Source organism: Eschrichtius robustus, chromosome 16, assembly GCF_028021215.1.
Source record: "Eschrichtius robustus isolate mEscRob2 chromosome 16, mEscRob2.pri, whole genome shotgun sequence".
NCBI lineage: Eukaryota > Metazoa > Chordata > Mammalia > Artiodactyla > Eschrichtiidae > Eschrichtius > Eschrichtius robustus.
In genome coordinates, this window is record NC_090839.1 from 30,662,601 (window position 1) to 30,677,989 (window position 15,389).

Here is a 15,389-nt window from a genome sequence, read left to right on the forward strand (position 1 = left end):
CTCCTTCCCCCATTAGTGTAAGAACTATAGTTCTCTCTGCCCTGTGAGCAAAGCGTGGAAGCCAGAGAGAACGCTGGCCTCTGCCCTGGAGGGTCCCACTAGAGCAAAGCGGAAGCGGCAGGCCTGTGGGAGTAGCGGAGAGCAGGTGGCTCAGTATCCTGAGTGGCCTGAGGGACCCCCGCAGCCTGTCCACCGGTGGCTGGGATGAAATCTCAAGAATAAAATAAGAAGCATCGCTGTGCTCCTCCTTCCCAAACATGCTCAGAGGGAACAGGGACTAGCACAGCGTATTTTCTCACGGATATTCTTCCATGACTAGGATCTACTCCATACAGTAAACAGTTGTAGGAATACTTATTTTCCCTCTGGGACTCCAAAATTTTGAATGGGAAAAAAAAATGCAATCTATCCACAAGTATCTTTGCTGAAATAGGCCCCATGCAGAAAAGGTACCTTCTCCCCTCGGAGGGCAGTGCAGCTCTGCCAACACGCAGCTAAGCAAGCCGTCACCAGCCTAGGGAGCTGCTCAACCCTCCCAATTGGCATGCACACCCACCTGCAAACCCTCATGCATCAGATGCACCTGCAAATGCAACTTCTTGTCCCTTCAGGCCATTGACTCAAATTACAATCTGACTGGGGTGCAGTGACTGCTCACGGCTGCCCTGTGACAGTCCCACTTTGTGTGCGTGCAGGTGGGGTAGAGGAGTATGATGACACAGACAAGAGGAAGCCCACAGCAGACGTCAACCATTGCTTTATTAAGGCTCGGAGTGGTCTGCCAGTCAGAGGGGCTGAGTCATTCACTCCACAGATCCTTGCCATGCTCCACTTTTGGGTGACACTGAAGGTGGAGGCTCTCTCTGAGATCCCAAGCCACATTCACATCCACCTTGTAGGCTGAGGGGTGTGTGCAGACGACCTGGGGGGCCTCAGAGGGTGGGGCTGGCTCTAGCAGGCCCTGGGCTCTGGCAGGGGGTGCTGGCAGGGAGGCATGGGAGGGCAGGGACATCTCCCCCATCCCTCCCAGCTCAAACTATGGCTTTGTTATCCTATTGCCACTTGAGCGGGCGTGGAGAGCCCTTTCCCTGACCCCTCACTCCGCAGGCCCATGTGCTACGCTGTGGGAGGAGACAAAGGGAAAGCCCGCGAGAAAGCAGAGGCCCCCCTGTGCCTGGGGCCTGGCCAGACCTTAGGAGCTTTGACCCCCCACTCGCTCCTCCTCAGCTCCTCCCAGCGATGGGTCTTCTCAGGTTGAGGCCAGTCACTCAGAAGTGAACCCGCAGAACGTCCTGGTTGGCAAATGGCTGCTGGCAGGCTATGCATGTCATGGGCAGGGAGCGTTGCTTCTCACCCAGGCAGGGCCGGCACAGGAGATGGCCACAGGGAAGCTGGTACACGGGCTCCTTTTTGAAGTAGGGAGAGAACACTCTTTTGCAGGATGTGCATTCGGGGCCCAGGATGCTCCCAGGCTGCTCTGGTGAATCAGGGAAGAAAATAGGCCAGGGTTAGGAAAAGCTGCCCCCAGTCCAGGCTCCATCCTGGAGGCGGGCATGTGCCTGGAGTAGGACAAGAAGCTTCCCTACCCTGCATCCCTTCAGCAGCCTGGCTTCCTCCCTCCCTAGGCCGCCTCTGACTGATCTGGGAGGAGAGGATGCCAGGGAGCCTGAGAATCTGGGGAGCCTCCTCTCCATAATCAAATCTCGGTGCTCCAATGAATGCTCAAGAAAAGCTGGCTTCTGAGGGCTGCTGGGCAGCACTGGGCCCTTCCTGCTGCTCTCCCAGCAAGATGGACTTTCCCCTGGATAGGCTGCCAAGGTCAGAGCAAGGCACAAGCTCACCCTGACAACCTTGATAAACTGCAAGAAAGGTGAGATGTGACAAGAAGAAAAAGCAAAAAATGGTCTGAGGTGCCCAGGTTGGGCAGGTCAAGGGGGGACGGAGGTCACCAGAGGGGCAGGGCTGAGGTCTGTCTGTAGCAGACCTGCCTGCTGAGCCTGGCACCTGAGTCTCTTTAGCCCTGTAGCCCAGCAACTCCCCTCCTGACCCATCAATCCCTCTCTTGTGCTGCAGGCTCTCTCCTTCATGCTTCCCACAGGGTCTCCTGAATGAGGGCCACAGTGGGCAGGTCTTGCCACCCCTCCTCCCCAAGCTATACCTGCTGCTCTTCTCTCGTGGCCCTTGCCTAGGGAGGCTGCTCTTTCTTCCCCAATCCACACCCATCTGGAGAGGGCAAGGATGACCTTTTGGGTGAAGAGCCATAAGAATGAAAGGGAGCCAGCCATGCATGAGCGAAAGGGACAGCAAGTACAAAGAGTGGCTGGTCCATTAAAGAAACAGAAAAGACAAAGGTGTGATGTGTGAGAGAGTGGCAGAGGAGGGTGGAGCAGGGCTGGAACATGCAGGACCTCACAGGCAGCAATTTATATTTTATTCCAAGTTCAATGGGATACCCTGGAAGGATTCTAAGAAGTGGAGTATCATGATCTGGCTTACATAAAAAGATCCCTCTGGCTCCTATGAGGAGGATGGGCAAGGCAAGGGTGACTGTGGAGGAGCAGCAGAGGCTGCTACAGGAATCTGGGAGAGCAGTGCAGGAGCTGGGGCCAGGGTAGCAGCAAGAGTAATGGAGCAGAGAGGACATCCCTGAGATCTACTTTGGAGCAGTGTAAACAAGACGATGATGAAAGTAGAGATGAAAGTAGAGAGAGAAATGTAGAGATGAAAGTAGAGAGATCTACTTTGGATCTAGTTTGGAGTCTGTGTAAACAAGACTTGATGATGAATAGAATGTCAGGAATGTTGACGGAAACCAAGGATGACCTCAATGTTATAGGCTTGACCACAGGGTAGAAGATGCTTGCTCTTTTACCAGTGACTGGATGATGGGGGGCTATGGGGAAAAACCTTTGGAGGCGCCTGCAGTTCTGAGTTAGAAATTCACTTAAGATATCCATGAGTTTCCCACATAGAGGTGCCAAGAAGCTGTAAGGGAGGTCAGGATCTGAGTTCCAAGGAGAGGAAGGAGCTACAGGTGAATATGGGCAGTCACAGGCCAAGTGGGCTCTCACTTGAGTGACACAGAGTATAGAGAAGAGGGTCTAAGACAAGAGTCTGGAAGAGAAGGAAGAATCAGCAATGGAAACTGAAGAGAGACCATTGAAAATGGGGAGAAAAAGAGCATAACATCTGGAAGGCCAAGACAGAAGGTGTTTCAGGAAGGAGAGCTGGTTAGCCACAAGAGACGCTGCTGAGAGGGTAAGTGACCATCGAATTTGGGGTCATGGAAATTGCTGGTCACCTGGACAAGACAGGTTCTGGGAATGATTAGGATGGAAACATAATCAGAGAGACAGGGGGTGGAGGGGACAAGAGGCAGAACAGGTAAGATGGCCTGGGATGCAGGCAATAAGAGAACAGACTAACTTTGGATAGGCAGGAGGAAACAAGTGTATACCTTATCATTAGCCCCACCAGACTTCATCTTGTAAAAAATGCTCCAGGTTCTCTCACTTTGTATCCTAACCGATCCTATCATCCATTGTGGTCCCAGGTTCATTTTAGGCAAAACCTAGCACAGTAAGCTATCACTGTTCTAAGATACTGGTGAAAATGTTAATAGGAAGGGATGAAGATGACATACTCAACTTGAAACCACCCTCCACATTTACATAAAGTACCCCAGATGTCAGATGAGAGACAGACTACATAAGAAAAATAAGCAAAAAGGGAGAAACAAACAAAAGTCCTCAGGACAGAGTAATTAACACTAGATCTTACCAAAAAATACCAATCCCCAACGCCACAGAATTACTAAGAATTGACTAAAGAAAGACTTTCTTGTGAAGAGTTAAACTTCATAGGCAGCCCTTGAACTCCCCCTGGAAAAGGAAAGGCCTGGGTGTTGGAGCTAAGGAGCCTGGGCATAGAGGTTCACAGAGCCCCAGAGGCATGGCCCGGCATCCTGTTCAAGGGCTCTGAGGAGATAGGCAGGGCCCCTCTTACCCGAGCTGGAGCCTGGCCTCCAGGAAGCACTGCTCCCTCTTGTGCTGAGGTGCTGGAGCTGTCCCCTGGTCAGCCGAGCTGTGAAGGAGGGCATGGAGCCAAGGGTTGACGTCAAGGCAATTTCTAAGCTTTGTGACAGCTTTTGCTCATGGGATACTGGACCTGTTGAGAGACGCACAGACCACAATATCCAGAGAGGTTTGGCAAAAGCGAAGACCAAAACACAAAGTCCTCTGAGAACCACAAATGGTACTTCTAACTTCAAATAGACACAAACATAAAGAAGGTCCTCCCTAATGTCTACTAATGGACTGTGACGACAGGATACCAGGAGTTAAAGCCCTGGGGTCCCGGGCAGTTCTTACCCATCCCACACTGCTTTCAGGATTCCTGGACTCTGTGCTAGCTTTTCTCCTCCTGTACAAATTGCTGGGCAGGCCTGGGCCACCTCCTGGCTCACCTGTAGAACTGTACCCTACTTTCTGAAGGCCTCCCTGCCTGCCAAGGAAATGACTGGGGCAAGTAAACGCCCAGTTTTGTACCCCTGCTCCTTGCCCCCATGCCCTCCCCAACAGCCTTAGTCTGCTCTTTCCCCATCTCCTCCCTGCTAGGGCCCCCTCAACTCTGCAGGGCCACTGGCTTGCACTCCCTTGGTGTTCGTGTCCCCTTGCTTCCTAGGTAAAGCAAAGCAGTTATTATCGAGTGGAATAATGAAGACCTCACTCTGCCCACTCCACTATCTATAGGGCCTTCTCTGGATATGGGCTGAGGGTGAAGGTAACAGGAGATGGGGACAGCTGCCGAAGAAAGGACCTAGAGATCTGCCTGATAGCAGGGTTCCCCAAAGTGGCACCACAGAAGTACCCCAAAGTGGGGAGTGGAATGTTTGGTCTACAGTATGTAGGACATAGGATATCCGCTTGAGGCCTTGAAGGAGCACTGGTCAGCGTGGTCCTGTGTCACCAACAAATCTGTCAAGGCCAACACCACTGGAGACCTCCACAAATATCAAGGTCTAAGTACCTTTCTGCTCATCTTGCCTCACTGCACCTCAGATGCTTCCAGGAGTTTCTGGGGGTCTTGTTAACTAAAATTTACACTCAAAGTCAGAGAAGACACATACGTAACCTTTAAGTGTGCTATCGGCATAAGCCTTTTAGACTAAGAGAGGAACTTTAAAGAATGATACAGGTGCATGGACCTAGAGTCTGTCATACAGAGTGAAGTAAGTCAGAAAGAGAAAAACAAATACCATACGCTAACGCATACATATGGAATCTAAAAATATGGTACTCATGAACCTAGTGGGAGGACAGGAATAAAGATGCAGACGTAGAGAACAGACTTGAGGACACGGGAGGGAAGAGGAAGCTGGGACGAAGTGAGAGAGTGGCATGGACATATATACACTACCAAATGTAAAATGAATGGCTAGTGGGAAGCTGCAGCATAGCACAGGGAGATCAACTCGCTGCTCTGTGACGACCTAGAGGGGTGGGATAGGGAGGGTGGGAGGGAGGCTCAAGAGGGAGGGGATATGGGGATATACGTATACATATAGCTGATTCACTTTGTTATACAGCAGAAACTAACACAACATTGTAAAGCAATTATACTCCAATAAAGATGTTAAAAAAAAAGAATGATAGACTCTAAACAGACTAGTTTTCATAAGGAAAAAGAAAAAGTTGTCAAAGAGCTATCTCCAAAAGCACCAAGCAATGAAAATCACAGGGGAATTCTACCAAACATGTAAAGAGTAAATGAGGGACTTCCCTGGTGGTGCAGTTGTTAAGACTCCACGCTCCCAATGCAGGGGGCCCGGGTCCGATCCCTGGTCAGGGAACTAGATCCCACATGCCGCAACTAAAAAGAAAAAAAGATCCTGCATGCCGCAACGAAGATCTCGCATGCAGCAACAGAGATACTGCATGCCGCAACTAAGACCCAGCATAGACAGATAAATAGATAGATAGATAGATAGATAGATAGATAGACAGACAGATAGGAAGGAAGGGAGGGAGGGAGGGAGGAAGAGTAAATGATTCTAATACTACTAAATTGTTCCAGAGTTTAGAAAAGGAAAATTTCCTAATTCTTCTTATGGAGCAAATCATTGATACCAAAACCTGACAGATGATGATGTGTACTCGTGCACACACATACACACACACACACAGCTGCAGTCCAATCTCATTAGTGAAGGCAAAAATCCTAAATAAAAACACTAGCAAACAGAATTAAGCAGTACACTAAAAGCAGCATGACCAAATGGAGTTTCTTGCAGGAATATAAGTGGTTCAATATTAAGAAGCCTATTAATGTACTTTACTGTATTAAAAGATCTAAGGATGAAAAATCATAATATCATCTCTACTGATATTGAAAAGCCATTAGACAAAATCCAACCACCAATCTTGGGTAAATACGTTGAATAAAATAGGAATCAATGGTGTGGGAGAGTGTCTGAAATGGCCCCCAATGAATCCCACCTGAACTTAGTAACTTGCTTCTTACAGAATACAATAGAAGTGATGGAATGTCACTCTGTGATTAGGTTCTACAAGACTGACTTCCACTTGTTTGCACATGCTGGTGTACACAGCTACCATGTTGTGTGCTGCCCTTGAGAGGCCCATATGGCAAGGAATTGAGGGCAGAATCCAGCCACCAGACAAAAGGGAAGTGAAGCCCCCAGTGCAACAATTCAGCAAGGAACTGAATCCTGCAACAATCACGAGTGACCCTGGAAGTGAATCCTTCCCCAGCCAAGACTTGAGATGGCTGCAGCCCTGCCAACACTTTGATAGCAGCCTTGGAACACCCTAAAGCAGACAAACCAGCTAAGCAATGCGTAGATTCCTGACTGGAGAAGCTGTAAGATAATAAACGTGTGGTTCTTTAAGCCAGTAAGTTTTGGTGTAATTTAAGCCAGCAAAGCATAAAACAAAGGGCAAGTGCCAAGTGTCACCCGGGAGGAGTAGAGATGACGACGGCTTGGACATAAGACGAGGGATTACCTGTTGAACAATCCATGAGCTCACTGGCAGCTTTCATTTTCTTAGCAGTGTGCTCTGAGGTAGTGGGTGAGACCAGAAGGCTTGTGGTAGAAAAACAGGAAGCATTTAAGCCAAGGCTACTGTCTGGGGCATGTTCACCCTGCTCCATCTTCCTTTTCTGAGAGGGCAGAGCAATGGAAGAAGGGGTCACTGCCAATGCAGTCTGTGCTCTCCCAAGCAGGTGGCAGCCAGGGATGGAGTGCTGCAGCAGGAAATGGTCGATCCGGGCCTTCAAGGAGGGGTGAGGCAGGGGCTGGGAGTGTGGAGTAAAGGCTACTCCTGTGAAAGGGTCACTGGGCACTCGGCCCCATGTGGCTTCACTACGGTTACACTTCTCCAGCGTGCTCTGGTCAATGACCTTGCCTGAGGGCAGCAGCATGGGGTAAGGCATGATCTCCAGGGTGATGGGATCCAGGAACTCTTCAGGTACATCCCGAATTACCTCGGCCAGCTCCAGTAGGCTGGAGGGGGCCTGCTGGCCCTCAGACTGGCCCCCAGGATCACAGTCACTCTCCATGGGCAAGGCTGGGGCCTGTAGAGACAAGTCCTGAGGGAGGCTCTCTGAGGCAACCAGCAAAACACTGTCTATCACCTCCTGAGAGCAGGTTTTGGCTGGCTGACCCCATACTTCCAACCGCTTGATACAAGGGATACCACTGCCTGTCACATGGGTGATACAAATCTTGAGATGGGCCACATGACTAAGAGAAAGAGCCCCTTTATTCCAGAGCTCCTGGGCCACAACAGCAGGGGAGGGGAGTGTGGCTTCCATCGGGCCAAAAGGTGGCCTGGCTTTGAAGCCCCTGTGGCTAAACACCACTTGGCTCTGGTTTTTCAACAAGACTTTGCCCACCAAAGTGAACGCTTCTTTGTCCGGAATGGATGGCTCATCTGGGCCTGGGGTCTGGCCCTCGGGGGTATTCCAAGACACTCTGCTGGACAAGGCAGATGTATACATTTCCAGGCCAGTGACATTCTGGCCTCCCCCAGCTGTGAGGTCTATGTTAATCCTACAGATTTCCACATTGAAGGGAAAGGAAACTGTCACATAGACTGGTGGCTTAATGAAATACTCTGTCCTAAAACCATGACTTCTCTTTGTGAGGTCTTCAGAGATGAGATTTTCTACTTCATAACCATCAGCTGATATCTAGATTTAATGACAAAAATGAGACACATTGATTTGATGAGATCCAAATGAAGACAACTAGTTTTCAACAACTTGTCACTTCTAAGACAACTCTTTAAAGAAAATCTGAAGTTCCTCATTTGAAATTTCCTCTATTACATCAAATTTTCCTGGGGTTTTCTTTTTTTTTTTTTTTTTTGGCAGGCATCCAAGATCAGGTCAAAGGCTGAGGGCAACTGTGTCCCCAAATACTGCCCATCCTTAAAAAATGAGCAATAAAACTCTGCCTAACCAACAAAAAAATCCCTTCAAAATAACATGTCTGTGAAAAGGGGGCAGATTTACAAGTGTTTTTTGGATTGTTTTTGGGTTTTTTTTGTTTTTAAATTCAGAGGATGAAAATGTACAGATTTAGGGAAAAATAAAGATGTTCACTGAAGTTCTCAATTTTGTATTTGGACTCTATCAATTATAAGAGTTTCCCTAGGAAGGCATAACAAAGGAACTTCTTGTAAATCTATGAATGATGAAACTTGGAAAAAAAAGTTTGCACAGAGACAAGGACCACAAAACACTATGGGAAATTTAAAACAGTGAATGTGCTAGGGGTGGGATTGTGAGTAGCTTTTTCCTTTCTCCCTTTTAATGTTTCCAATACTTGTTATAACCAATGGAAATTTTAAGATATCCTTGTCTGAAGGAGTCAGCTTAACAACCTGGGAACCTGAAATAATGTGCTGTGTGCAGAAATTCCAAATTGGGGAAGAAGTTCAATTCTCCCCTTGGAGTATCCTTACTCCCTGCATTGGACTGTGGAAGATATCCAGCTTTGTACAAAAGGGGAGGCAGTTTAATTCAAATAATAAAGAACAAGGAATCCATATAACAAATATAAGCCATTATTTCTAGCATGAGAAGTTAGCAAGAACAACAGCATGGGAGAGAGAGAATTTCTACCTTCACTTTGACCTTGAGTGAAATTAAAATTTATTGTCAAAGGGAAGAGAACCCTCCACAAAATGAGTCACAACTCAGCTTGTAACGGTGCTGTCTGACTCTAGAGGTGCAGTCTGACCCATGCTTACCTAAATATCATCTGGTAGACTCTAAAACAATGAGGGTGAAAGCACATTAAGTCTGAATTAAGTCTATATACACAGGGCAGGAAATGGGGAAAAACATGAAAAATAGATGTCATATATTTATTTATGTGTATATACTTGTTTTGTTTACCTTGTTGCAGTAGATTCTTGGTCTGAACTGTGGGAGGCAAAGATTTATTACCATCCTTACGGTTGAAAGGATAGCTTCCAAGCATCAGAAATAGCCTTAAATGAAAAAATAAAACTTGGTATTAGACAAGTTAAAATTCAAATCTAAACTTTTAGGAGTTGATTCATAAGATCAGCTTGGTGCTTTGTGACCACCTAGAGGGGTGGGATAGGGAGGGTGGGAGGGAGGGAGACGCAAGAGGGAAGAGATACAGGGATATATGTATATGTATAGCTGATTCACTTTGTTATAAAGCAGAAACTAACATACCATTGTAAAGCAATTATACTCCAATAAAGATGTTAAAAAAAAAAAAGAGATGAGAATCAAACAGGATAACAATAAAACTTTAACACACACACATTCTCATGGTCTATACTCACTCTTTTTGTATACTACATGGGATACTGGGAAATTAGTCACTGAAAAATTACAAAGCAGATTTCTTTTGTAGACTGTGTAGTTTGGTTCTCCGGATGACAACTGTTCTAAAGCCCCAGTGGAGGCAAGAGCCTATCAGCTCTGCAGGGGGCTCCCCACAGGAAAGAGAGGGTCAAAAGTGGATGAGCTCAAAGAAAAAAGAGGACTACTTAGCCAGAAGGTTTAGAACGAAAAGGGTCACAGAAAATAATCGTAGTTGTGCTATGCATCATTGTCATTTAACACTTGTTAATGCAATTATGTTTTCTTATTAACACGAAAACAACTAGAAGAATCAAAAATGTCGTTATTGAGAAGTAGAAAATCTTAGAGTTGAAAAGCACCTTAAAAGAACATCTAGGAGCTTCCCTGGTGGCACAGTGGTTAAGAGTCCGCCTGCCAATGCAGTGGACACGGGTTTGAGCCCTGATCCGGGAAGATCCCACATGCCATGGAGCAACTAAGCCCATGCGCCACAACTACTGAGCCTGCGCTCTAGAACCCGTGAGCCACAACTACTGAGCCCACGGGCTACAACTACTGAAGCCCACGCACCTAGAGCCCGTGCTCCGCAACAAGAGAAGCCACTGAGATGAGAAGCCCACACACCACAAGGAAGAGTAGCCCCCACCCACCGCAACTAGAGAAAGCCCGCACGCAGCAATGAAGACCCAACACAGCCAAAAATAAATAAATAAATAAATTCATATATATTAAAAAAAAGAACATCTAATCCAAATACAGCTGACCCTCGGGACTTCCCTGGTAGCACAGTGGTTAAGAATCTGCCTGCCAATGCAGGGGACATGGGTTCGATCCCTGGTCCAGGAAGATCCCACATGCCACGGAACAACTAAGCCCACATGCCTAGAGCCTGTGCTCTGCAACAAGAGACGCCACTGCAATAAGAAGCCCACGCACTGCAATGAAGAGTAGACCCTGCTCACCGCAACTAGAGAGAGCCTGCGTGCAGCAATGAAGACCCAATGCAGCCAAAAATAAATAAATTAAAACAAACACATCTGACCCTTGAACAACACAGGGTTTAAGGGCACTGACCCTCCACACAGGTGTTGAAAACCCACGTTTATCTTTACAGTCTGCCCTCTGTATTGTTTCCACATAAGTGGATTCAACCAACCTCAAATTGTGTGGTACTGTCATATGTATTTAGTGAAAAAAAATCCACATGTAAGTGGACCTGCATAGTTCAAACCGGTGCTGTTCAAGGGTCAACTGTAGTCATTTTGATGACCAATAAGCAGGGTAAGGGAAATGGATGAAGGTGGTTAAAAGGTACAAACTTCTAGTTAAGATAAATAAGTTCTGGGGATGTAATGTACAACATGGTGACTACAGTTAACACTGTATTGTATATTTGAAAGCTCCTAAGAGAACAGACCTTAAAAGTTCTCATCACAAGACAAAAAAAAAAAAAAAGTAACTATGTGAGGTGATAGATGTTTAACTAAGCTTATTATGGTAATCATTTCACAATATATACATATATTAAATCATTATGTTGTACACCTTAAACTTATACAATGTTATATGTCAGTTATAGCTCAATAAGACTGAAAGAAAAAGACTAATGTCCAACAGCCTTCGTTTTTCTCTGTAGAGAAGTAGGGAAGGCACTAGAAACATCCCTCCCAGTGGTAAGCCTCTCCAACGGATTTGAACTCCTTGAATGAGGCCAGCCAGCCATTCTGTGCTTTTCCATCTAACAGACAAGGCTATGAAAAACTCCCAATAGCAACAGGGCCACCTCTGGGGTCTTGGTATTGTCGTGCTCCGTAAGTGCCACCTGCAGAGGCCAGGCATGTTGGGCATCCTGCAACATTTTAGTGAGTAGTTTCTGCACAGTGAAGATCTGCCATGAGACCTGTGAATGTTTACTATCTCAGCCTAGCCCCTATGTCAGTTTTACATATAAACACAGAATATTTTTTAACATGGTTTTAATACATGCTGAATTTTCTAGGAAGGGAATTTCCATGTAGACCACAGGAAGATCATACTTTGTTTACTTCTGAAAACCACATCACTGTGGTATTCAGAAATGCTAATATATCTAACAGTCCACATTTGTAGAAGTCTGCATTCATGGTGATTCTACATGTTGGTAAAAGCTTTTGATTACTTTTTTTTTTTTTTTGGCTGTGCCACGCAGCTCACGGGATCTCAGTTCCCCAACCAGGGATCAAACCCGTGCCCAGGCAGTGAAAGTGCCAAGACCTAACCACTGGACCACCAGGGACTTCCCTTGATTACTTCTTTATTATTATTTTTAAAAATTTATTTGGCTGCGTCAGGTCTTAGTTACAGCATGTGGGATCTTCGTCACAGCATGCAGGATCTTTCCTTGTGGCACATGGGCTCTTTGTTGCGGCATGCGGGCTTCTCTCTAGTCGTGGCCCGCAGGCTCGAGCGCGCGGGCTTAGTTGCCCTGCGGCATGTAGGACCTTAGTCCCCTGCATTGGGAGGTAGATTCTTAACCACTGGACCACCAGGGAAGTCCCACTTGATTACTTCTTTATGCCTTCCAGTATGGTCATACCTAAATATTCATACATGAGAATAAATTTTACTATCACACTTCAAAATTTTTACTTTAAGTTACTGTTAAGGCATTTGTGTGCACATATATATGTTTGTTTTATAACTATATAGGAAGGTTATATTATCTTTGATTTTAAGTTCAGGACAGTACACTACAAAATATGTATTAAAAGAGAGATGAATCTGATGTGGTAAAGAATCCTTGGCCTAAAGTCTCTTAGTCTTTGTTCAGAATGTGTGCTGAAATTCTTTGTGCTTCTCACTTTTTGAGGCATATATGCCATCTCTTTGCCAAAGCCTCCTAGAGTTTGCCCTGGAATCAACATGGACTAGTTGATAGAATTCCTTTTTTGGAAGATTATATTAATATCTCCAGGCTTCTAACACCTTCTTGTTCTCCACAATAATCCAAAAATAAGTGTCTGAGGTATTACATATGTAAATATTCTCAGGGCCCTTGTATGTTCCTCCTTTTGGTCAGGAAACCAGAGCTCATTTAGAGCAGCACTTCCCTCAGTTCTCCCGCCCAACTAGGGCAGTGGCTTCTTGTTAAGTTTTTGTTTTGTTTTAAATGAAAAATTAAGCCATTGAGTTTAATTTAATATAGAAGTATTAAAATGAATATACAGCCCAGACCAAGGAAACAAAACATTTCTCCTAAAAAAGCAAGCCTAAGATTTGCCAAAGGAAAACAGACAATATGATATTGACACAGGTGGTGACACGACAGACTTCCAAGTGCAGAACTAAGCTGGTCCTAGGTAAAGCCGTGAAGTTAGCCAGCTCTGGGGTTTGCAAGGGTTTTCTTTTCACTGTCACAGGCAGTTCTCTTCTCCCTTCTTTGCCCTGATGGGAGGGGGCTTTGGTAAGAAAAAACAAAGAGAAAGAAACTGTGTTACAATACCAAAATACTGAGAGGTGGCTCATATTAGTAAGATAAAGGCAATCATCTCTAGTCTGCAATCATTTCTATCCCCACAGTCCACATCCGAGGCCTTTTCTCTGACTTTCAGAGACAAAAACAAACTCTGGCAGAGGTAACAATGCCAACCCACTGAAGTACTGATTTGATTTCTCAGTGGGAGGCACTGATTTCACTAACATATACATTCTTCCTATCTTCTGTTATCTACTTACATTTCACTTTGATTTATTCTACATATCATGATATTCATTTATCTGAGAATGTAAATGCCAGGACCAGAAGAAGTTGGGCGGGGGTCTTCTTGGAGCCATGATGAAGAGCTTTCCTGTGAGTATGAAGCCAAATGGAAAAGCCTTCAAAACTTATCTGAGTACCCAACTCAATAGTAAATGGTGATTAACCAAGATGTCAGAGTAGAAGGACGTGCTCTCACTCCCTCTTGCGAGAGCACCAGAATCACAACTGGATGCTGGACAGTCATCGACAGGAAGACACTGGACTTCACCAAGGAGGATACCCCACATCCAAGGACGGAGGAGAAGCCACAGTGAGACGGTAGGAGGGGCACAATCAGAGTAAAATCAAATCCCATAACTGCTGGGTGGCTGACTCACAGACTGGCGAACACATATACCACAGAAGTCCACCCACTGGAGTGAAGGTTCTGAGCCCCACGTCAGGCTTCCCAACCTGGGGGTCCGGCAACGGGAGGAGGAATTCCTAGAGAATCAAACTTTGAAGCCTAGTGGGAATTGACTGCAGGACTTCTACAGGACTGGGGGAAACAGAGACCCCACTCTTGGAGGGCACACACAAAGTAGTGTGCGCATCGGGACCCAGGGGAAGGAGCAGTGACCCCGGGGGAGACTGAACCAGACCTACCTGCTGGTGTTGGGGGGTCTCCTGCAGAGGCAGGGGGTGGCTCTGTTTCACCGTGGGGACAAGGACACTGGCAGCGGAGGTTCTGGGAAGTGCTCCTTGGCGTGAGCCCTCCCAGAGTCTGCCATTAACCCCACCAAAGAGCCCAGGTAGGCTCCAGTGTTGGGTTGCCTCAGGCAAAACAACCAACAGGGAGGGAACCCAGCCCCACCCATCAACAGTCAAGTGGATTAAAGTTTTACGGAGCTCTGACCGCCACAGCAACAGTCAGCTCTACCCACCACCAGAGCCTCCCATCAAGCCTCTTAGATAGCCTCAACCACCAGAGGGCAGACAGCAGAAGCAAGAAAAACTACAATCCTGCAGCCTGTGGACCAAAAACCACAGTTACAGAAAGACAGACAAGATGAAAAGGCAGAGGGCTATGTACCAGATGAAGGAACAAGAAAAAACCCCAGAAAAACAACTAAATGAAGTGGAGATAGGCAACCTTCCAGAAAAAGAATTCAGAATAATGATAGTGAAGATGATCCAGGACCTCGGAATAAGAATGGAGGCAAAGATTGAGAAGACGCAAGAAATGATTAACAAAGACCTAGAAGAATTAAAGAACAAACAAACAGAGATGACCAATACAATAACTGAAATGAAAACTACACTAGAAGGAATCAATAGCAGAATAACTGAGGCAGAAGAACGGATAAGTGACCTGGAAGACAGAATGGTGGAATTCACTGCTGTGGAACAGAATAAAGAAAAAAGAATGAAAAGAAATGAAGACAGCCTAAGAGACCTCTGGGACAACATTAAACGCAACAACATTTGCATTATAGGGGTCCCAGAAGGAGAAGAGAGAGAGAAAGGACCCGAGAAAATATCTGAAGAGATTATAGTTGAAAACTTCCCTGACATGGGAAAGGAAATAGCCACCCAAGTCCAGGAAGCGCAGAGAGTCCCATACAGGATAAACCCAAGGAGAAACACGCCGAGACACATAGTAATCAAAGTGACAAAAATTAAAGACAAAGAAAAATTATTGAAAGCAGCAAGGGAAAAATGACAAATAACATATAAGGGAACTCCCATAAGGTTAATAGCTGATTTCTCAGCAGAAACTCTACAAGCCAGAAGGGAGTGG

General features: G+C 46.1%; 1 protein-coding gene across 4 annotated transcripts in view; it reads right to left on the minus strand.

The window, feature by feature from the left end:
* Positions 1-750: 750 nt before the first annotated feature.
* The window catches only part of UBOX5 (U-box domain containing 5), a 41,496-nt gene continuing 26,857 nt past the window's right edge, over positions 751-15,389 (minus strand). For 2 of the 4 annotated variants that reach the window (XM_068524136.1, XM_068524134.1), the window contains exons 2-5: positions 9,427-9,521; positions 7,026-8,214; positions 4,006-4,167; positions 751-1,477 (exon numbers count right to left, since the gene is read on the minus strand). In XM_068524136.1, the coding sequence (XP_068380237.1) occupies positions 1,269-1,477; positions 4,006-4,167; positions 7,026-8,214; positions 9,427-9,480 (1,614 nt within the window). In that variant the 5' untranslated portion in view covers positions 9,481-9,521 and the 3' untranslated portion in view covers positions 751-1,268. Of the gene's footprint in view, positions 1,478-4,005; positions 4,168-7,025; positions 8,215-9,426; positions 9,522-13,144; positions 13,308-15,389 lie in introns of all 4 variants that reach the window. The other 2 variants (XM_068524135.1, XM_068524137.1) reach the window with 2 other exon arrangements.